Source organism: Cetorhinus maximus, chromosome 10, assembly GCF_964194155.1.
Source record: "Cetorhinus maximus chromosome 10, sCetMax3.hap1.1, whole genome shotgun sequence".
Classification (NCBI taxonomy): Eukaryota; Metazoa; Chordata; class Chondrichthyes; order Lamniformes; family Cetorhinidae; genus Cetorhinus; species Cetorhinus maximus.
This window is the reverse complement of record NC_135888.1, coordinates 101514096-101536846: the sequence shown is the minus strand read 5'-3', so window position 1 is coordinate 101536846 and position 22751 is coordinate 101514096. Positions and strand designations below refer to the sequence as shown.

The following is a 22751-nucleotide window of genomic DNA, read 5'->3' as shown; positions in this document are numbered from 1 at the left end:
CTCCTTCAGGTTTCTGCTTAAAACCTACATCTTTAACCAAGCTTTGTGGCTCAGTGTCAAATTTTGTTTTATAATGGCTCTGTGAAGTGCCTTGGGACATATTATTATATTAAAGGTGTTATGCCGCACTCCAGAGACTTGAGCACAAAATCACTGATATTCCAGTGCAGTACTGAGGGAGTGCTGTGCTGTCAGAGGAGCCATCTTTCAGATGAGATGTTAAACCCAGCCCTATCTACTTTCAAAGGTGGCCATAAAAGATCCCATGGCACAATTTTGAAGACGATCCAGTGAGTCATACTTGGTGTCCTGGCCAATATTTATTCCTCGATTAACACCACAAAAACTGGTCATTATCATATTGCTGTTTGTAGGAGTTTGCTGGCTGCAAATTTGCTGCTACGTTTCCTACATTACAATAGTGACTACCTGTCGGAAGTATTTCAAAGGCTGTAAAGTGCTTTGAGATGGCTTGAAGTTGTGAAAGGTGCTACTTAAATGCAAGTGTTTTTTAAATATAAATACAAGTTGTTTTTATTTGAGGGATTGTACATATTGATATGTCCAGTGATGGTGGTAAATCACTCCAAAGGCTACTTTTATTCAGGTTAAAAATAATACAATGTACAAGAGACTTTCAACATTAACCAGTTAACTATTGGTGTACTCAAAACAATGTTTTTTAAAACTCCAGCTACTTGTACAACTTATGTATTAATGACGACTATTGAAACAGCTATAAAGTTGAAAAATGTCAGCCTAGACCTTAATGCTCTAACTTTTCAAATAACTTTTAAATCCTGTCTATTTTTTCTGATAGTGACACCCTTATAGAATTTATAAATTGTTTATGAGCTTTGAACAGCATCGGATGAACAAAAGGAAGCCCTGTGTGATTGTGAAACCAATTCGATATGATGGATCTAGCCATAAATTATGTAAATCAGCATTTAAACAGAGAGAACAATGGATGCATTATCAGTTGAGTTGGCACCTTTTGCTAAATCCAAATATGAACAAAGGGTGAGTTAGAGACAGGGCAAAGCTGGGATCATGGTTTGTGTCCTAATGTTCGCTTTGCTGATGAAAGGAGGTTTTAGTAACATACGCTTCATGTCATAATCCACAGATGAAAGTGATTTAAAAAAATTGTTTTAAAATCAGGACTTTTGATATCTATTTGCATTTTTTGAATTGTTTTCAACATTACTGTCCAAAATGGAATCAGTGCAAATCTTAGGCATCGGTGGCATTTATTGGCTTGCTACCAGTTTCCAGTTAACTCTAGCATGTTAGGGGCACATTCCTTTTACAGTTTGAAATAAAATACTGTGGATCAGGCTTTGTTGCCAACCTATGTTAAAAGTCTCATGCTTTAGTTGTAATGGCATGTTTTGAGCATGAGACCAGTAGCAGTTGTTGAGAAAGGCCTACAATATGTGGGTGTGGATAGCTATTTCATACTCTGCACTGGATGCAGAGCTCCACTGCATGTACAAGTGTTGCACATTCTGCTTGCTTCAGTCCTCACACTACCTCACCCTCTCTCGTTGAATTTCAGCCCATTTTCATTCTCTCTCACATTGTTGGCTTATCTTTCAGGATCATCTAATTATGCACAATGAAATAAACTGCCTGTCTGAAGTCCCATGGTAGAAAGTAATCCACTTCTCGCCTCTTCCCAAACAAATTGCCAAACATCCAATTTCTTTAAAATTTACTGAAATTAATTGTTATGTTTTATTTCCTACTTATTTCAATTATTTTTTCAAGTTTTTGCCAAATTTGTCACTGAGTTGCTGAATGAGTTGTGCTAACTCCCCTGTTGCTTGTGACTTTTCCTCCAGGAGCTCATAACGAAGACTGGAAATGTCCTGTTTGATTTCCTTAAGTTCCCCTGAAATACAAATAAAATATTAGGAAAGTGGTTTCTGAAAATTCAGTTGTATCAGAATGTCTATAGAAATATAGAAAATGCATTGCCTTGAAAAGAAGACACAATGCATTAAATTCTGTTGTCTGAAATTTCTATCACTATAGAGATGCAATCTATGTTTTAACTTTGAAGTGCAGGATTAACAAAACTCATGACTGTGCAATCAGATGCCTGGATTGCATTGCCATTGGGCAAGACTCCCCACCAGCAGCTCCCGACGGTGTACTTGATTTACCCCATACAATACATGCCCATTATAAAATCATTTAAAACTACCTCGACAAGAAACAGTGAAGAAGTCCATTAACATTTTAATGATTTTCAGGCTCTATAGGATCATATGTTGCCTACTTTCCTGCAGATGTTAAATATGATTGGTACTCCTATATCTTTCCCGGAATAAACAGACATTTTCATGCTCAAATGCATGGCTGTGTATACCTACTATACATTGTCCCTATTTTTTGATGTTGCATCATTAAGTGGAAGGCTAAAGCAAGCACCCAGTCCTGCTTTTACTATGAAGCACTACAGCGTTTAGAACTACTTGCCTTCATTGACTTCATCATTTCCTCTATCAACCTGTGCTTTAAGCACATATCGCTTTATCAATCGTTTCATTATTCTCTGCAAAATATTAAAGAAAACATTACAACGTACTACGATGCTACTTCTACATCTACAGACCTGTAAATGCTTAACATTTTAACATATTCTTGTCAAGTAATGGTTGATAAATACTTGATTATAACTTCTGACGACCCTGATCTACATTCTTCATCTACAATTCAAAGTTGAACTATATGCATGCTCTGACACTCATGAAATATCTCAGCTGACACATTTTATTAATATCTTTAATAAACAGTAAGGCCCTACATAAAATGGAGATGAAAATAATTTTTTAATGTTGAATGATGCAGTAGGCTAGAACAAGGTTTCGCCTTAGCAACCCAACTTGAATTTAACCAGCCTCAAGGAAGAAGATGTCTTCCTACAAGGGGATCTAAAGGATCATATGCCAAATGAGAAGCAAAATACTGTGGATGCTGGAAATCTGAAATAAAAACCAAAACTTGAAATACTCAGCAGGGTTGGCACCACCTGTGGAGAGGAAGAATTAACGTTTCAGGTCCTGACTTTTGATTAGTTCTCATGAAAGGTCACAACCTGAAACATTAACTTTGTTTCTCTCCGCAAATGCTGCCAGACCTGCTAGTATTTCCAGCATTTTCTGTTTTTATGCCAAATAAAGTATCTTCTGGACTACACAAAACTGACCATTATATGGTAAAGATTGACAATTTCACATTTGTAATTTGTAAAATAATAGTGTAAGAAATGGAAAGCTTCCTCAATGTAACAAGGAATAGCCTCTTGAATTTCTGCAGAGTAGATGGAAGGATTTGACCTTGTTGCATGATTTGAAAGTGTGTTTTTGTTTGCACGGACAGCCAAAATGGGGAAAAAATTTTGCATTTCCCAGCATTGATACCTTGATGAGCACAAAAGTCAAAACTATTTTTTTAAATGATAATGAGGACTTACCCAAAATGAGGTGTGATCACTTTGTTAAGAAACAAGCCTAAGGCCTTCCAACCCCCAGGTGCGCTCAATCATATAGTTAGTCACCATATTATTATCACTGGTTTTGTGGCAGATACATGGTGAAATACTTCCTTAAGAAAGGGCAAGAATGCCCTGGAGTACGCTTCCTAAAGGCCTCGCTGGATTGTGATTATGAGATTTATTTTTCAAGTTCTTGGTAATCCTTCAAACAACCAGATTGAGAAACTGTTCATCTTTTCAGGGTGAACTCATGGCCCTGAAATTCTGGTGGGAGTTCTGCTAGTCTTTAGCCAGGGTTAGGGAGGGACACCGCAGAATTGGAGGCGCTATCTGTGTGGGATAGTCAAATGATGTCGTATTATGAGATGTAGTTGGAAGCTCTCTCACCAGTCAGAAGGTGGTGAGTTGAAGCCCCACTCAAACAGTTAAACATGCAAAATTAAGCAGACAATTCAGTGCAGAACTGAAAAAGTGATAGACTATCAGAGTTTGCATCCTTTGGATGAGACATTAAACCAAGGTCCCTATCCGCCAGTTGTGGTTCAAGCAATTGCTAAAGATCCTATGACACTATTTAACGAAGTTTGTTCTCCATGGGCAGAATTTTTAGCTTGGCAGGCAGGCGCGCACCCGACCCGCTTGAGCATTAAATAAAGCGCGTTGACTTCGGCCGAGCGTGCCGATGTCAATGCGCGCACTCACGATATTTTGCTAGGCGGGTGCGCAATGAGGATGGAGGCGCGCCCGCCATTAATTAAGAGGCCAGTTAAGGCCCTTGGGACACCAATTGTCTCCGACTTTGCAAAGCCCGTGTGATTTTTAGGCCAACGCACAGACAAGGCGGGCAGGCCACAATTTGCAAAACCTCATCCACGGGAAAGATAAGAGGGGTCAGTGGACTTGTCAATGTGATTATTGAGAGTTTTGGATATCACTTGCTGCTGGCTGCAATTGTGAACAGTACACCTTCATTTCACTTCAGAGCTACATATTCAGATATTTTAGAGGTTTCAGTTTAGGACTCAACTGTTGTTTTCCAGGCCTCCGGAGGATTCATACTGTGTAGGGCCTTCCACGTATCAGACAGCCTTCCCTTACCCTGGTAATGGGATTGTGGTCTCCTCTGGAGGCACCTCTTCTGAGGAGGAAGAGAGGGCCAGAAGGGGGAGGAGGCCAGGTGTCCCTATTCAGCTTCCAGGGTAGCGACTTGTAGGAGGAGAGGCGCAGGCACAAGGGGCGCAGCAGCAACAGGAAGTCCAAGGTGGAAGGGGCCACAGAAGAAGACAATATCCTGTTGCCAGGATTTAAAGGTGGTGAAGCAGCTACCTCAATATGCCTGAGGTGCAATGCCAACGGAGGCTCTGTTTTTCACAGGATACAGTGACCTCCATCTGTCAGAGGATCGGCCCTGAGATCAGCTCTGACTGTGTGGGTGGACACCCCATGCCAGTGGCGCTGAAGGTCACAGTGGCCCTCAACTTCTATGCCTCCGGCTCTTTCCAGGGTTCAGTGGGGGATCTTTGTGGAGTGTCCCAATTAGCTGTCCACAGCTGCGCCAAACTGGTGACAGATGTTCTGTTCAGGCGTGCATTGACTTTCATTCATTTCCGTATGGACAAGGCGAGCCAGGCAGAGCGAGCCAGAGTTTTGCAGTGATTGCTGGGATCCCCTGCGTCCAGGGTGCAATAGACTGCACACATGTGGCTATCAAGGCGCCAGCAGGTGAGCCTTCATCAACAGGAAGGGATTCCACTCCATGAACGTGCAGATAGTGTGTGATCACAGGATGCAGATTCTGCAAGTCTGTGCAAGGTACCCTGGCAGCTCTCATGACGCTTACATCCTGAAGCACCTCCAGATGCCGAGGCTCATCAGTGCTCCAGCCGGCTGGATGGATGGCTGCTGGGTGACAAGGGCTAACCCCTCAAAAGATGGCTCATGATGCCCCTCCACTACCCAAGAACAGAGGCCGAGCAACGGTACAATAGGAGCCACGGCACCACATGGGCTGTTGTAGAGAGAACCATAGGTCTTCTCAAGATGCGCTTCTGATGCCTGGACAGTTCAGGGGGTGCACTCTAATGTGCCCCAGATCGTGTGTCGCTGATAGTGGTTGCATGTTGCGCTCTCCACAATCTGGCGCTGGAAAGGGGAACGCAGTGGAGGAAGAAGATCTTGACACAGTTGAACAGATGACAGATGATGAGTCTAGTAGTGAATCCGAGGACGAGCATGGTGAGGGGAACACTGAGGGGATAGACGCTGACCTGGGTAACCTCCAGGGAGGCAGGGACACCTGGGACACTTTGATCCAATGCTCCTTCAGCTAGACTACCAAGCAAGAACCGTCACCACATGCCAGGGCTGCAGGCTCCATACTCGATCCCTGACAGGACCATTTCCTTGGTCAACAACATAAACTATGTGCCATTTCAATAAAGTTTCAGGAGACACACGTCCATCGTGACATCATGGCTTAACCTGCATCTACAGAACAAATGAAGCATACTGAGGCCAGTGGCACAAAATAACATATCATTTACTTGTGAATGTTAAAAGTCTCAGAAATTAACATGAACTGGTTTTTTCCATCATACCATCAAAAAATGAAGAAAAATGGGGTTACCAAATATCACCCGTGGTCAGGCCACGTTGTGCATAAGGTGCTTTAAGCTTTCGCTTGTGGGTGCTACATCTAGGTGCTCCCCCCTCGCTGGCACTGGCATTGGAGACAGCCTGCTGGCTCTGCTGTTTTGTTGGCCTTGATGACCTTGGCGGGCGTCTTCTGGCCTGTGGAGCCTGTGCTGGCCCTGCCTGGGAGGGAGCAGCCTGTGGCATGGCTGGCATCTCCCCATTCTCTGCAGCCTCATCGGATGCCATGGTCACTGGCAGAGGGGCGGAGGAGCTGCTGCCACCATCCGGAGTGCCATGAGAGGAGCCCACAGAGATGACACGTAGCTTGTGTGCCAAAGTCATGTTGCTTTGGACCTCCCTGCTCGCCATTGATGGAAGGGCACCTAGCTGGGATACTGGGTGCCCAATCCATTTCCCACACTGATGCTGACCAGCTGAGGTCATTGCTGGTGTGAAGGCTTGCAGGTCCAAGTGCATCCCCAGGAACCTCTGATTGAGTCCCTGGAGGACTCGCCATGAGAGTCGCCACTCTCTCCATGGAGGAGGCAGTGCACTCGGCCATGAGGGTCAATGCAGTGCTTATGCTCCACATGGACCCCTCAACAACGGAGAACATGGCACTTATTCCCTCATGTATTTGCCAGATCCTCCTGCACACCCTGCTGGACATCCAGCATCTGCTGCCTCAGGGGCAACTCTAGAAGCTCATCATCAGCCATCAACTGAGCATGTTCCTGGTCCTCGGCAGTTCTCTGACTGCCGATGCCCTGGGCATTCTCTGCCTCCGCCTGCACCTCAAGTGAGTGTGAAGTGCCCTCACCAATGTGCACTGATAGACTACATGGCGATGTTATGCCCACCGAGGTGCTGGTACCTGCACTGGTGCTTGCTTGACAGAGAGGGTATGATGCAGGTGGGTGGTGAGCATGATGGTCCTCAAGAGTCAGGGGTGGACCTTCAGGCTCCTCATACTGAATTGCTGGTGAGCCTAAAAGGGAGAAGAAGGACATGTCATTAGTTGAAGTCATGGCACTGTCACTGTTCATGCCTGGCACCCTGATGAGACAGAGATTTACATCATGGTGCCCTCTTCTTTTGATTATCAATGGGGATTCCAGGTTTGAGGCTCACGTCAATATAGAGACTATACTGTAATGGTAGTCATAACCAACATTCTCACCTCAGTGCACTGCACTCTTAACTTCCTCTGGCACCCCAACCTGACCGAGGTGCATGGCGCATCTCCAGCTCCAGGGCCTCCTGCTTGTATCGCGAGAGGATGACAAGATGAGGGGGTCCCCTGCCTGTCCGCAGTCTCTGCATTGTTATGGGATGTTTTCTCCTGAAAGGCAGAGGAGCATTGATTAGTCCACTCTCTACCTGCAGCGCCATTGCAGCCTGGCCAATCCCACCTGAGGAGCACCTCGCAGGGCTCAGCCGATTCGTGACCCTGGAGCCGCAAGGCACTCAGTCCAAGAAGCCAGGGCTCACCCCCTTGGCCAGATCCTGCCTCATTGACATTTGGTACTCACACTCTAACAACTCTGAGGTCCACGGGGGGGATGGGCAGCTCTTAACTGCTCTGCACAGTGGCCCATGCCAACACGGTACTCACCCTTCCCGATCACAGGAGATCGTTGAAGCGCTTCTGGACCTGCATCCATGTGCACCTCACCACATTATGGCTGCTCACCCTGGATACCACCTCCTGCCAGGCCTATTTGGTAAGGTGGGGGACCCTCCTCCTCTCGCCCCTGGGGACAAGGGTTTCTCTCCTCGCTGCCACCTCCTCCAGGTGGGTTGCGAGGCACTCATCCAAAAAACTCCCCGCCAGCCTGCCCTCCCGCCTGCCGTGTCCACCCACTACGGTCTCCATTGGCAGCCTTCCAGGGGCTGCTGAGGCAGCATTTGAATTGGCCGTCAGGTTGCTATTGGACACAGCGGACATCATGCCCCTGCCCCCACTGGCCCCTTCGCGCACATTCCAGGCTGCGTATTGCGCTGGGCAGGCCTTAATTGGCCCACCCACATAAAATCATGGAGCACTGCCGATTGCAGGCAGTGGTCGGATTCCTGACTGCCCCCGCCAATCCCGCACGCCAAGGGTAAAGTTCTGCCCCATGTGCCTGAGCTAACATTCTTTAACAGCAACAACAACAGATTAAGCAGTCACTCATCTAATTACTGTTTGTGGAATATCACTTTTCAGCTGTTTTTGCCTATACAATCACCATCATTTCACTTCTTAGTTTTACGCATCTGAAGCACTTTGAGACAACGTGTGTGGTGTAATAAGGCATTAAACACATGCAAGTATTTATTTAAACAAAGGATAGGGCAAATTCAAGCAAGGTCATTGTGTTTTATTATTCCATTAATGCATACAACACAAGGGATTGTGCTTTAGATGTTTTCAATTAATTAAAAATAATTGGTTTTGATTCTTGTATTTTACCGAACGAAATTTGAAGTCCAATCTAATGTCTCCCTCTAGAGGAAAGTGCGAACAATGGGTAAATCTACAGTACAGTATGACAGTTACTAACCTGATATCTCGTTGGATTGCTAATAGGCTTTTTCAGACCACAACCTTCTGAACCTCTAGCATTAGATTTATAATGGTGACCTGGCTGGAATGGAATTGAATGCAAATTTGTTTTGTCATTACGAAATTTTTCTTACATAATCAAAGTGTCTACATTTCAAAAAAACAATTAGTTGGATGTCAGGAACTTTGAGATGTCCTTAATCGCATGATAAGGCACCATAAAAATATAAGTTCCCCATAACTTACTTAGAGCAGAAAACCGGAAATAGGTTTGGAATTAAAATATTTTGTTCATAGGATGAGTAGCAATAATTTCAATTTGTGAAAAGGAGCCAGTTTAGAAAGCACGTAATTTTCCTTCATTTACAAATATTTTCAAACACATGAAAGAATTGCAGACATTACCTTCGAATTCAGCATGCCCATTTCAAGGTCACCCTCAGATCTTTGCACCTTGGATTTGCACAAATTTATAAGGCAGGTTTTTATTTTTAATATAAAGTAATAAACTGATTTTGGGCTAGGCATAAGGTTAAACGGAGCAGGTAAGGTTCTTCCTTCATCGAAGTAAGACAGCCAGAGCTTAGCTCGAGCAAATTTCCACTCAACATCTGCATCCTCCTGTATGAATAAATAATGGCAGTTTGATAAATATCTTGCAGTTAAATTGTAGATGATGCAGTGAATTGGCTGCATTATTTCTCAACATTACTATTACTCTGGCTCCAGTTATGATGAGTAAATAGTGCATAACATAATAATCAACTGTGTATGTTCATCTTGTTTTTCAGACTTCTTTCATTCAGTGCCAGTGCAGTACCTTGCTTAAAGCTATGAAGCCAAGTTTATATTTGCTTCAAAGTATCACATATAATTCTATGTATAATTCTACCTCAACATGATGATACTCTCAGGGACCTAAGCAAAAATAATGTATTATCGAGGGAACTGTGGTATGTGAAGCTAATTTAAGAAAAACTGTCCCTGTGTTACTAATTGTATAGGATAGTGAAAGGATCTTCCCTTTGGATGCAAGTTACTGTATGAAAGACTCAAGTTGTTATTTTCATATCATAAGCTAATTTATTTCTCCACTTCATCTCATCTGAAATATTGAATGAATCATTGCTTGTGCACTCGATTTTTATTGCAGTTTGGCTAGTTCTCCCATTCTTCAAGTGAGATTTTCCAGCTTGTCCATACCAGGAATATCTATAATAATGGTGTCTTGAAGGTCTGGTTCACAGTATTTAGCAGGATGGTTTGCAAACTTAAAGATATTGTTATTTAGAACTTTTCCCTGATCCCCCCTTCAGTATGTTCCACCTGGATAGGACACACTGTTTCCAAGTTTCAGAAGCACTCAGTTTAATCATACAAATCCTAGCAATTATTCATTTATTGAAATTGATTGATAGCAGGACCTCCTATGAACAGCAGACTCAGTGATTTGAGTGCTGCTCTTTTGAATTCCTTCAACTAATTAACTGAGGTAAAAATGGTGACCATTTTAAATCTGCTAAACAGTGGGTAATGCAAATTGAATTTGGGAGCCAAGTAAAAGTAGTGTTCCCAAAGCAAAGAGTGCATTGTATGCAGGGACCATCATTTATGCATTATCATCATGGAATATAAGTACTAAAACAGTTTAAAAAAATCATGGCTGTATGAAGGCAGGAAGGATATCATTATCACCTGGTCTGCCAAACTTATGAATGAAAACTCTGTTACCTCTCAGTATGAAGATTGAGCAAATAGTTTTCAGCATGACTAACAGTTGTAAAAGATGCACATATTAATTAATTTGAAGCTCAGAATATAGTAATCTGAAGGCTATTCTTTCAATTAAAATTCTCTTACATTATTTCAAGAATGTGAAAGATAAGTTGATTTAGGCAATTGGAGCTTCAAATACAAGAGACACAAGTTAATAACTAGAAAGTTAGGAGCTGACAGAAAAGTAAGGAAGAGCTTTTTTTCCCACAAATGATTAAAGATTTGTCATAATTTACCAGGGAAGGAAATTAAATGAACAATGTGAATGGGCTCAAAAAGCAACAGTGTATTTTCGAATAGGAATCACCACACCCTCAACTTCTCTCTTCCTCCCCCCACCCCCACCTTAAACCAGCTTATATTTCTCCTTTCTCCTAACTATGCTTCAGTTCTGCCGAAGGGCCATGAAGGCTCGAAACGTTAATTGATTTCTTCTCCACCGATGCTGCCAGACCTGCTGAGTTTTTCCAGGTAATTCTGTTTTTGTTTTGGATTTCCAGCATCCGCAGTAGCTTTTAGCTTTTTGTTTTTATCAATAGGTTTTGTTTGGAGGAAGTAGGCTGAAGAGATATCTATCAGAAATACACAGGTGTTATGATTATGAGGCTTATAAGATTGTTATGTTTTGGAACCGTGTTTTTAATTTAAGGTAAAATGGAAGGGGGTCATGTGACCTGTTCAGAAGTCTGCTTGACAACAAGCCTGGGGCAATCAAAGGTCACAAGGAGGCCAACTTTGTGTTACTAGGGTGATGGCGTAAAGTGTTCATGGTTGGAGACAATGGCAGCAGTCTCTGAGTTCAGAATGGGTATTCTTTGAATCTCCCAAAGTACCAGAAAGGTATTGAAAATAATCAGGCTGTAAACAGTTGTGCTGTAAGCTGTCAATTTACTTCTAAGATAAAACAGAGTTGGGGTCAAGAATAGCTAATCAGCATTTCTACCTAGATGCAATGTGTTTCACCTTGCCATGGGGCAGAGTGCAGAGGAAGCTATTTTTGAGATCAGATTACAGGCTTCCCTACAAATCAATGAATATCACAGAGAGACAGCAGTTTTGTGTGGTCAGCAGGGAGAAGACTGCTTGGCTTTGTGAACAACCATAGGCAGATGCAGGATGGAAATGGTCTCCAGTCAAAGATGGCTGCAGGATGCATCTCTAAGGATTCTGGGAGGTTCATCTTGGCATGGCCAGAGGGGAAGAATCATTGGGACAGCTTTACTGCTGGAAGTGGATTTAGGAAACGCTCCGAAAATTAAGGGAAGTGCGATGAGATGGTTACTTGAAGTTACTACTCAGTGAAAGAGGGAAATGTGAACCCATTGGAAGTTGGGGTTGACTGTGGACTGTTTGCTATAAAGACTGTAATGCTGTGGGGAGTTCGATAGGTGATAAGCATAAAAGGGGAATATTCCTTTCTGTAGTTGCCTAGAAGTTGCCTAGAAAACGAAAATAGGGTTTAGTCAATAGTGCTTTTTTTAGTAATTTGTTATAATATAAATTTTAAAATGTGAAATCCTGTTGTGTCATTCTTTTAGCTATGAATTGGAAGTTTGATTTTTTTAAAGTTATCAGTCTCTACAGAGATCGTAACACAGGATTGTCAAGCTTAATGAGCTTCTCCATTTGCCACATTTTCTTTGCCCATTTTCTTTCCTCCTCCCTTAATAGAGTGGATCCTTGCTAGACCACAATGTCATGAGTACTGGCCATCTGACATTTCACTAAGGTTCTATTCATCATATAGAAGCTCAACAGTGAGTTTTGCAGGTTATTCCACTATTGGAATATCATTGAGAAGACTGATCCACAATTCCCCCAACATTTACACATTGCCTGGTTCCAATATGTGTTGCTGGATAATCATCAGAAGTAGAAACATTGGGAGATTTTAAGTGCCTTTATGTTATTATCTGTTCAATATGGACCATGGGAGATCTGAGTGTGCATTTATTTCACCATTCTGCTGCTGGAGTAGTAGAGCCACATTTAATAATATAGACTTTGGGAACTGATGCATGGATGCCAGGTTCCTATGATACAACCAAAAAATTAGCAGTGTAAAAGTTCTGCAGTTCACTCATTAAGCCATAAGCACCAAGGCCAGCATTAGCATCTCTACTGCTATAAAAACAAAAAGCTAAAAGCTACTGCGGATGCTGGAAATACAAAACAAAACAAAAACAGAATTACCTGGAAAAACTCAGCAAGTCTGGCAGCATCGGCGGAGAAGAAATCAGTCAACGTTTCGAGCCCTCATGGCCCTTCGGCAGAACTGCTACTGCTATGCCCAGATGTGATCCGCTATGTTAATATAGACTGGCAATTAAATCTGGGATGTTCTGGTCTGGATCAGTCACATTTTATCTTGCTAACTAACCTGGGTGAGAGGATTTCCTAAAATTCCTTAATTTGCCTCTGGTCAGTCTTTTTTTTTTAGATGGAGTCTCAACTTCCATATAGTAATTGATAATTCTAATGACCTTTTGTTTTTCTTATAAGTATTGAACTGACCTCTCTGTATTGCCATTAATTTTTATGCAAGTGTAGAAATAACTGGCATTATGCTTATCATAATTTAATGTTTCAGTTACAGAATTTGAGTATTGCTGAAAAAAGACATGTGTTGTCGAAGCTTTTGGCAACGCCTCTACCAATCAGAGTCCACTTGCCAACCAATCAGCACTCTCTTCTCATGATGTATAAATTGTTGTTCCCTTTACATTTGGTATTCTTGTGAATTGCCCTGATGAGTGCAAGACAAAAAGCTTTGACAATGTCTTTTTTCAGCAATACTCAAATGACTATTTGTTTCAGTTACACTTTATACGACCATTATATGAAGAGAAGCTATCCATTTGTTGCACTGTACGCTTGGTACTCAATGTGAGCACATATGCACTGATATTTGAATTAAGTTTTTAAACATCCCATAACGTTGAAGCTTTATTTTCTAAAGAAAATGCTCTAAAACCATACCTCAATTTCTTGATATGAGCTGTTGATCATGGCTATTAGCATATTAAGCAGCACCACCACCATCGTAACATTGTACACTCCATACAAAATGTACCCTATGTTCTCAATGAACTTGTGATCATACTTGAGAACAACAGATATCACCTCTGACAAGCCAAATATCGACCAGAATAAGGTTTTGAAACTCTCTTCAACTCTAAAAGAATGGAAGAGAACACTGAACAGATGATTCAATATAATTTATATCATTTCAATACAATTCTGTCTTTGAAATGCTATGTTACATTTTTTAACATAAGAACTTGACCCACAATTCGAACAAAAAATATAACCTGTGGCATTTTGTTAGACATCAGAGCACAGCCATTTTGGTGAGTCAACCGTTAAGGAACAAAGTATAAATTTATTGTTTTAACCAATGGCACTGTGTGAAAAATTGTGCAGCATTGAAATAGAGCAGTCAGCTCTATTCAGATGCCATTTGAATTACATTCACTTGAATCGTGTTAAGCTTCTGTATTAAATGAAGCTGAAAACCCATGCGGCTGATACTCCAGTATAAGTACAGGGATATGGTCATCTAAGACTCTGCAAAAGAGTTGGGATAGTCTATTACTCTTAACACTTTGGGTGGATGCCCATATAAACTCAGGGTGCATCTTATTCATCAGCCTGCTGAAGGAGACCAAGAGTCCCAGGGCAGTGAGTAGACCTAGATTCTCGGATGGACCCCATGTCTATCAGTTGACAGGCCAAAACGGCTGGTTTCACTCAGCCTGCTGGCCTACCAATTCAACACCAAGCCGGGGGAAAAAGAACAGCAAACCTAATATCCCCATGGCCTCCTATGTATTTGGTTTGGAGAAAGGCCCTGAGTATTAGAAGGCCATTCAGAAACACAGACAAAAAGCTGAGATCCTGCATATTCAGGTTCCACCTAATTTGTGGGACTTCAGTTGCAGTCCTACTGTAGTTATAGAAGGGATGTGGATTTTCAGTCCCAATGTGTTTACTGTCCATTCTAATATTAACAGCCTGAAGTATTCCAATCTAATGGTTAATCCTAGTGTCACATGCAGAGCTTCAGAAAGGAGGAAATGTAAAAATGTAATGACTGACAGACATCTAAAGGATACAACCTTCAGAGATATGCAAAGCTGCAGTTACCAACTCTTAAGATGTTCTGACTCACTTTATTTATCCAGTTGCTAATGGAATTTATACTGTACGTGAAGATAGCTGAAACATGCTAAATATTTTTAGCTTATTAATATAACTTGTACTAACTACATGTACCAATTTCTTAGATTCGTTCAAGGTTTAATTTGTCACAACTTCTGATTTAACACCATGAAACAGCAAATGGTAGGTTTGTGATGTATAGTTTCCTGAAGTGCAAACATTTGCCAAGCTCTCTGCACTTTCATTTTACTGTTAATGTGGGTATGTTTACTGAGGAGTAATTTTTCAACTTCTGGATTAGAAAGTGCATTTGCTGGTTTGGATCCCTTGTAGGATACAAGCTAGCAACTATTTTAAGTTTTAAAAAAAATGTAAATACTTCGTAAAAAAAATACAACTGGTAGTTTTTAACTTAGGCAATTTATTTTCTTAATATCCCCAGTCATGAAAAAGCAGTTGCCATTCTTGATAACCATTAGATATATTGACTGTCTGCATATTGAAAGTCATGCATAATTGTTTTTGGTATCATGTAAAACTTTTATAAATGTAAAACTTTTGGTGTAAAGAAAGCAGAAAATATTAATAGATCCAGGAAATATGACTTAACCCTATAAAATTTGCAAGCTTCACATCATGTTTATTGTAAAAAGAAAACAAAGTCTTGTAAAAAGTCATGTAATTTTTTATTTGAAATAAATAGTTAAAAAGAAAAAAAAATTTAGAAAAGCAAATGCGAGGTGAGAAATTTCTTTTTCACACAGAGAGTAGTTAGGGTTTGGAATGCACTGCCTGGAAGTGTGGTGGAGGCAGGTTGGATGACTATTTAAATAGAAACAATGTGCAGGGTTATGGTGAAAAGGCAGAAGATTGGCACTAAGTTAAAATGCTCAGAGAGCCGGTGCAGACCCAATGGGCCAAATGGCCTCCTTCCAAGCTGTAACAATTCTGTGATTCTGTGAGGAAATTGAACTTGATCTGTTTGTTTTTTAGATATTACCCATCATAAATGTTGTGCTTGCTTCCAACCCATGGACTGCTTTTTAAACTCATTCTTCTACCACCCGCCCCTCCAGCACCATCACCCTCCCACCCAGAGCCTTCTCTGCCCCCAGTCGTCTACCTTTAATCAATCTTACAAAGTTATTAATTCCTTTGGTGAGGGAAAAAGTCTACTAACTTGCAGCATTTAAAAAGATGGGCAATTTGAATTTTGCACTGTTAAAATTAATAGAGGGTGCAGTATTGGTATTTGTAAGTACAAAACTAATTTGTAAAAATTAGTTACATTGTAAGAAACATCAATGAAGATCTGTTTATGTTCCTTTTAGCAGTTGAGCATTCGTATATTTCTTATAAGTTGCTATGCATCAAATGATATACGCCTTGGCACTTTCTGTTCTTGGAATCAAAATATACACAGCAGGTAATTCAATATTTGAATGGGCACAGAAATTCTAATGAGATTTTAGTATGCTTTAGAGATGATGACATGAGTCGAATGGTCTAATTTAGTTTAATGTAACAAAAAAATTGCTAAACAGTATCTTTGATGTTGGACAGATATTTGTATTTCTGTTTAAACAAACGCCTCCTCATTTTCAATAACATGATGTTTTGTAAAGCAAGGCAATAATCCTTCATGACTCAATTATTAATGTTCTGACTTTGTGTAGGGCACTGGAATACTGGTAAGTCTACATTTGTAATATTATGAAAATGCAATGATCAATTGGAAATATTTCAATGAAAAATGAAAATGTGATTTCAGGACGTGGACACTAAGGGTGGAATTTTCCATTTATGAGACTAAGTGCAGTGGCAGATGGTTTTGGTGGTGCCCATCCACCTGGCTGGAATGGCGGGAACTCATGCCCAATTCTGCACTTGGAAGTTCATTAATTATGCCCAGGCGAGTATTGGGACGAATCACCTCGCGGGTTGGGAGCTGATTTGCCACCTGCTGTGCAACTGGTGGGGTCGAAGGTCCGGGTGCCGCATTTAAACCCTAGTGCAACACATACATCTCACTCTCTCCAACCCACTTGTCCTCAGGACACGTGCAGAGATGTCTTCCAGCCACAAGAAGAAGGCCGAAAGCCTCATGAAGAAGGCAGCAGCCCGCTTCACCTACCAGGCCCTCGTGGCCTTGATCAGAGGAGTGCAGGTGCACAGGCATGTCCTGTATCCCAGGGATGGCTCCAGGAAGCACAGCAGCCTCATGGCTTCAGCCTTGGGAGGCCATTGCAGAGCAGGGCAGTGCAGCTGGCAACCGCATCCAAAATGCCATCCAGTGCAGGAAGAGTTTGAATGATCGCATCCGCCCCTCCAGGGTAAGTCATCCTTCAGCTCCCTTCAATATCAAACTCTCATCATGGCATCATGCACTCAAACGGCTACTGTCTTCAGGGATCTCACACAACCATTAGCAGGGGACACATATCAATATTGGTTCTCTCATAGAGACTTTCACATCACCACCTCCCATCTATCATGTTGCTCACACTCCATCCTCTGGCCCTTCTGGGGCGGGCTCACCACACACAGGGAACATGCATCTCACCCAACCTCTGCTCCATCCCTTCTCATCACATGCCTTTCTTTCTTCTTCGTACAGGCCAAGCTGGCATACAACAGGCACGAAAGGTCGCAGACTGAGGGAGGAATGGCCAACATCGTTGCCCTCAGTAAGTCTGAGGAGGCAGCACCCGAGCTGGCTGGGGAGGAATCGCTCCTGTGGGGAAGGGGAGATCGGCCTCTCCCAGCTGGTATGGATCACAGCTCCATCGCTTCATTAAATCCTGACATTCACAGTGAGTCACATGCAGTCTTATATAGCTCATGCTCATTAACTGAAACTCTATTTTCTATTTCCTAGGCACCAGCAGATCGAGGCCCACAAGGCAGTTGAGCACCAGTCCGAGGCCCCAGGCCACGTCTGAAGAGGAAGCTCTGGAAGAACCATCACAGCACTCACACGCACACTCCACCAACTCAGAGAGATACACGTCGGTGGGGCAGGGCTGTCGATTAGGCTTGGGCTCACTTTCTGGAGAACACCTCAATGACATGTCCTGCAGCAGTCAGAGGCAGGGACAGCCCAGGTCTCCGGCACTTGGAGAGCTGTTGGAGTCCAGCCATCTGCTTGGTCCGAGTCAGATGATGAGCCTCTGGAAGGGGCTGCCAATTCAATGCTGGAGATGCAACGACAGGCGATGGAACATCAGGCAGAGATTCGACAGTCATTCAGCAGGCTAGACTGAACGATGGAGGAGTCCATCCTCGTTCTGTCTGATGTTGTGGCTCCAATGTGCGAGCGCCTCAAGGTCACCGTGAGAAGGCTGGCGACCACCATGGAGATCTTGGTCCAGCAGGTCTTGATGGATTTGCGCTCGGCCCTGCACTCTATGGCCACACACCCTGGTGGGCACCATCAGGATGTAGGCAACATGAGGATGAGGCACCTTGACCTCTCTCCAGATGAACCATCATCTGCAGGAGTCAGGACGGGACCCTTGAGCACCCACAGGGAGGATGAGCATCAGCCCGACACCCTGGGGGCCTCCTCTCAGGACACTCTGAGGGTGTGCAGTCACTAACAGCCCCATCTGCCTACGACCCCATCCACTCCAGCAGCTCAGGCCACCGAGGGCGCTTGTACCCCAGAGCAGGTGACCCTTATCAGGCCAGGGCCCTCCAGGCCTCAGGCCACCAGAGGACATCCACCAAGGTTATCACAGACTTCAGGATGTAGCAGCCAGCAGGCTTCCTCCACCTCTGCTGCGGCTGTCGGGGCTGCAGCTAGGCGTAGCGGTAGAGTTAGAAAAGTTAAGGAAAATTGATGTCACTTTTGGATCATGCTATACATGTAAAGAAATTGCACTTTTGCTAATACATTCCATGGTTATGTGAATGTTTTGGTCAGCTGAGGGTGTTGTGAATTTGTAAACTGGAATCCTCTTCTGTCGAGGTTTAGCCATCCTCCCACTCAGTGATAGAGTCCCACTGTGAGATTAACATTCCTGTGATGTCAACCTCAGTTGAACTAGTATCTGCACCCCTTGTGTGATGCCAGAGAGATGTGTTTAAATCATTATTCGAAGTGTGTGATGTAAGCATGTCTAACCCTACTTCCTCAAGGAACATCATTGAGTGAGGGCAGCTTATCAGCAATGATATTCTAGCAGCATTTGTGTCTCCTCAGTGGTAGTGGCAGAAGACAGGACATGTACAGGAGGAGGAGATCCCTAGGCATGTCCACATCTCAGTCACAGCAGTGTTTGCATCATTAGATAGTGGCAAAGGCTTCAAGTCTTCTCTCGCACCGGGCACTCAGTTCCCAGAGTGAGCTCACTCACATGGCCCCACGGACCAAAGCAGAGATCATGGTCTGGTGATTCATAAAGTCAGAACGTGCAAGTGTCAATGCATGACTCGTTCTTGCTGCAAGTGGGTGGATATCCTCTGAGTTGAAGGGGAATGGCATTGAGGGCGAGGAAAGATGTGGCCACGTTCCCTCACTTAACTTTACTCTTCCTGGAACCTGTCAGCAATTAAAGTATCATGGGCATGTCTCCCACGTCTTCCTTCCTCCATGGCATGATCGTGCTCATACTGACCCTCAACAGCCTCCTGAGGTTCCTGGGCCTCAGGATCTTTATCCTCCAATGAGCTCTCACCCTCCTTCAGGTCATCCTCTGGCAGGGGTTCACCTCTTTGCATTGCCAGATTGTGAAGGGCACAACACACTGCGATGATGCGGGAAATCCTGTTGGGAGTGTACTGGAGTGAGCCACCTGAGCGGTCCAAGCATCTGAAGTGCATCTTTAGAAGCCCGATGGTCTATAAGTGAACGTGTGGAGCTCCGAGCAGTGTTGTACCTCTCCTCAGAACAACTCTGAGGGCGATGCACCGGTGTCATTTGCCAGCATTTCAGTGGGTACCCCTTATCCCCAAGCAGCCATCCCTGCAGACGTAATGGGCCCTCGAAATCTCAGGCGCCTGGTAGTGACTCAGGATGTAGGAGTCATGGCAACTCCCAGGGCACTGTGCACAAACATGCAGTATGTGCTTCTGGTGATCACACACCAGTTGTACGTTGACAGAATGATAGCCCTTGAGGTTTATAAATATTAGGGGCTGCTGCCATGGAGCACATATAGCCACATGGGTGCAGTCTCTTGCACCCTACATTCTTGGGACGCCTGAGATGGCGGCAAAGCCAGTGAATCTTGTAGCCTGGCTATCTTCATCCAGAGCAAACCTGACATAATGATGGACCTTCCTGTAAGGGCATCTGTGACCCCCTTTATGCATCGATGTGTTGCAGACTGAGAGATGCTGCACAGGTGCCCTGTTGATCCCTGGAAAGACCCAGAGGCAAAGAAATTGAGGGCTGTGATTTCTTTCAAAGCCACTGGCAGGGGATGGCATCCAACTTTTTTTTTAATCATTCATGGGATGTGGGCTTCACTGCTGGGCCAGCATTTATTGCCCATCCATCGTTGCCCTTGAGAAGGTGATGGTGAGCTGACTTCTTGAACCACTACAGTCCATGTGGTGTAGGTACACCCACAGTGCTGTTGGGAAGGGAGTTCTAGGATTTTGACTCTGCAACAAGGAAGGAACGGCAATATATTTCCAAGTCAGGATGGGAGTGACTTGGAGGGGAACTTCTAGGTGGTGGTGTTCCCATCTATCTGCTGCCCTTGTCCTTCTAGATGGTAGTGGTCATGGGTTTGGAAGGTGCTGTTGAAGAAGCCTTGGTGAATTCCTGCAGTGCATCTTGTAGATGGTACACACTGCTGCTACTGTGCGTCGGTGGTGGAGGGAGTGAATGTTTGTGGATGTGGCGTCAATGAAGCAGGCTGCTTTGTCCTGGATGGTGTCTAGCTTCTTCAGTGTTGTAGGAGTTGCACTCATCCAGGCAAGTGGGGAGTATTCCACCACACTCCTGACTTGTGCCTTGTAGATGGTGGACAGGCTTTGGGGAACCAGGAGGTGAGTGACTCATCGCATGATTCCTAGCCTCTGACCTGCTCTTGTAGCCACAGTATTTATATGGCTAGTCCAGTTCAGTTTCTGGTCAATGGTAACCCCCAGGATGTTGATAGTGTGGCATTCAGTGAAGGTAATGCCATTGAACCTCAAGGGGCAATGGTTAGATTCTCTCTTATTGGAGATGGTCATTGCCTGACACTTGTGTGGCGTGAATGTTACTTGCCACTTGTCAGCCCAAGCCTGGATATTGTCCAGGTCTTGCTGCATTTGGACATGGACTGTTTCAGTATCTGAGGAGCCATGAACGGCCCTGAACATTGTGTAATCATCAGTGAACATCCCCACTTATGATGCAAGGAAGGTCATTGATGAAGCAGCTGAAGATGGTTGGGCCTAGGTCACTACCCTGAGGAACTCCTGCAGTGATGTCCTGGAGCTGAGATCACTGACCTCCAACACCACAACCATCTGCCTTCATGCTAGGTATGACTCCAACCAGCGGAGAGTTTTCCCCCTGATTCCCATTGGCCCCAGTTTTGCTAGGGCTCCTTGATGCCACACTAAGTCAAATGCTACCTTGATGTCAAGTGCAGTCACTTTCACCTCGCCTCGGGAGTTCAGCTCTTTTGTCCATGGTCCTGGGTAACCCAAACTGGGCATCTGTGAGCAGGTTATTGCTAAACAAATGCCGCTTGATAGCACTGTTGACGACACCTTCCATTACTTTACTGATGTTGGAGAGTAGACTGATGAGACAGTAATTGGCTTGGTTGGTTTTGTCCTGCTTTTTGTGTACAGGACATATCTGGGCAATTTTCCACATAGCCGGGTAGATGCCAGTGTTGTAGCTGTACTGGAACAGCTTGGCTAGGGCTGTGGCAAGTTCTGGAGCACAAGTACTATTGCTGGAATGCTGTCAGGGCTCATAGCCTTTGCAGTATCCAGTGCCTTCAGCTGTTTCTTGATATCACGTGGAATTAATTGAATTGGCTGAAGACTGGCATCTGTGATGCTGGGGACCTCCGGAGGAGGCAGAGATGGATCATCCACTTGGCACTTCTGGCTGAAGATTGTTGCGAATGCTTCAGCCTTGTCTTTTGCACTGCCGTGCTGGGCTCCTCCATCATTGAGGATGGAGATATTTGTGGAGCCACCTCCTCCAGTGAGTTGTTTAATTGTCCACCACCATTCATGACTGGATGTGGCAGGATTGCAGAGCTTAAATCTGATCCGTTGGTTGTGGGATCGCTTAACTCTGTCTATCACTTGCTGCTTATGCTGTTTGGCATGCAAGTAGTCCTGTTTTGTAGCTTCACCAGGTTGACACCTCATTTTTAGGTATGCCTGGTGCTGCTCCTGGTATGCCCTCCTGCACTCTTTGAACCAGGGTTGATCCCCTGGCTTGATGGGAATGACAGAGTGGGGGATATGCCGGCCATGAGGTTACAGATTATGGTCGAGTACAATTCTGCTGCTGCTGATGGCCCACAGTGTCTCATGGATGCCCAGTCTTGAGTTGCTAGACCTGTTAGAAATCTATCCCATTTAGCATGGTGGTAGTGCCACACAACATGATGGAGGGTATACTCAATGTGAAGACGGGACTTCATCTCCACAATGACTGTGGGGTGGTCACTCCTACTGATACTGTCATGGACAGATGCATCTGCAGCAGGCAGGTTGGTGAGGATGAGGTCAAATTTGTTTTTCCCTCTTGTTGGTTTCCTCACCACCTGTCACAGACCCAGTCTAACAGCTATGTCATTTAGGACTTGGCCAGTAGTGGTGCTGCCGAGCCGCTCATCGTGGTGTACATTGAAGTCCCCCACCCAGAGAACATTCTGCACCCTTGCAACCCTCAGTGCTTCCTCCAAGTTCCTCCATCAGCTGAGGGAGGGCAGTACGTCGTAATCAGCAGGAGGTTTCCTTTCCCATGTTTGGCCTGATGCCATGAGACTTCATGGGGTCCGGGGTTGATGTTGAGGACTCCCAGGGCAACTCCCTCCCAACTGTATACGACTATGCCACCACCTCTGCCCTGCCGGTGGGATAGGACATACCCAGGGATGGTGATGGTGGAGTCTGGGACATTTTCTGTAAGGTATGATTCCGTGAGGTTGCCTACGT

General features: G+C 44.1%; 1 protein-coding gene across 7 annotated transcripts in view; it reads right to left on the bottom strand.

The window, feature by feature from the left end:
- Positions 1 to 519: 519 nt before the first annotated feature.
- LOC144685277 (short transient receptor potential channel 7) overlaps positions 520 to 22751 on the bottom strand; it is a 132853-nt gene continuing 110621 nt past the window's right edge. Inside the window, exons 7-11 of one of the 7 annotated variants that reach the window (XM_078549699.1) lie at positions 13443 to 13638; positions 9081 to 9308; positions 8686 to 8760; positions 2488 to 2563; positions 520 to 1897 (exon numbers count right to left, since the gene is read on the bottom strand). In XM_078549699.1, the coding sequence (XP_078405825.1) occupies positions 1761 to 1897; positions 2488 to 2563; positions 8686 to 8760; positions 9081 to 9308; positions 13443 to 13638 (712 nt within the window). In that variant the 3' untranslated portion in view covers positions 520 to 1760. Of the gene's footprint in view, positions 1898 to 2487; positions 2616 to 4992; positions 5001 to 8685; positions 8770 to 9068; positions 9309 to 13442; positions 13639 to 22751 lie in introns of all 7 variants that reach the window. The other 6 variants (XM_078549700.1, XM_078549696.1, XM_078549694.1 and 3 more) reach the window with 6 other exon arrangements.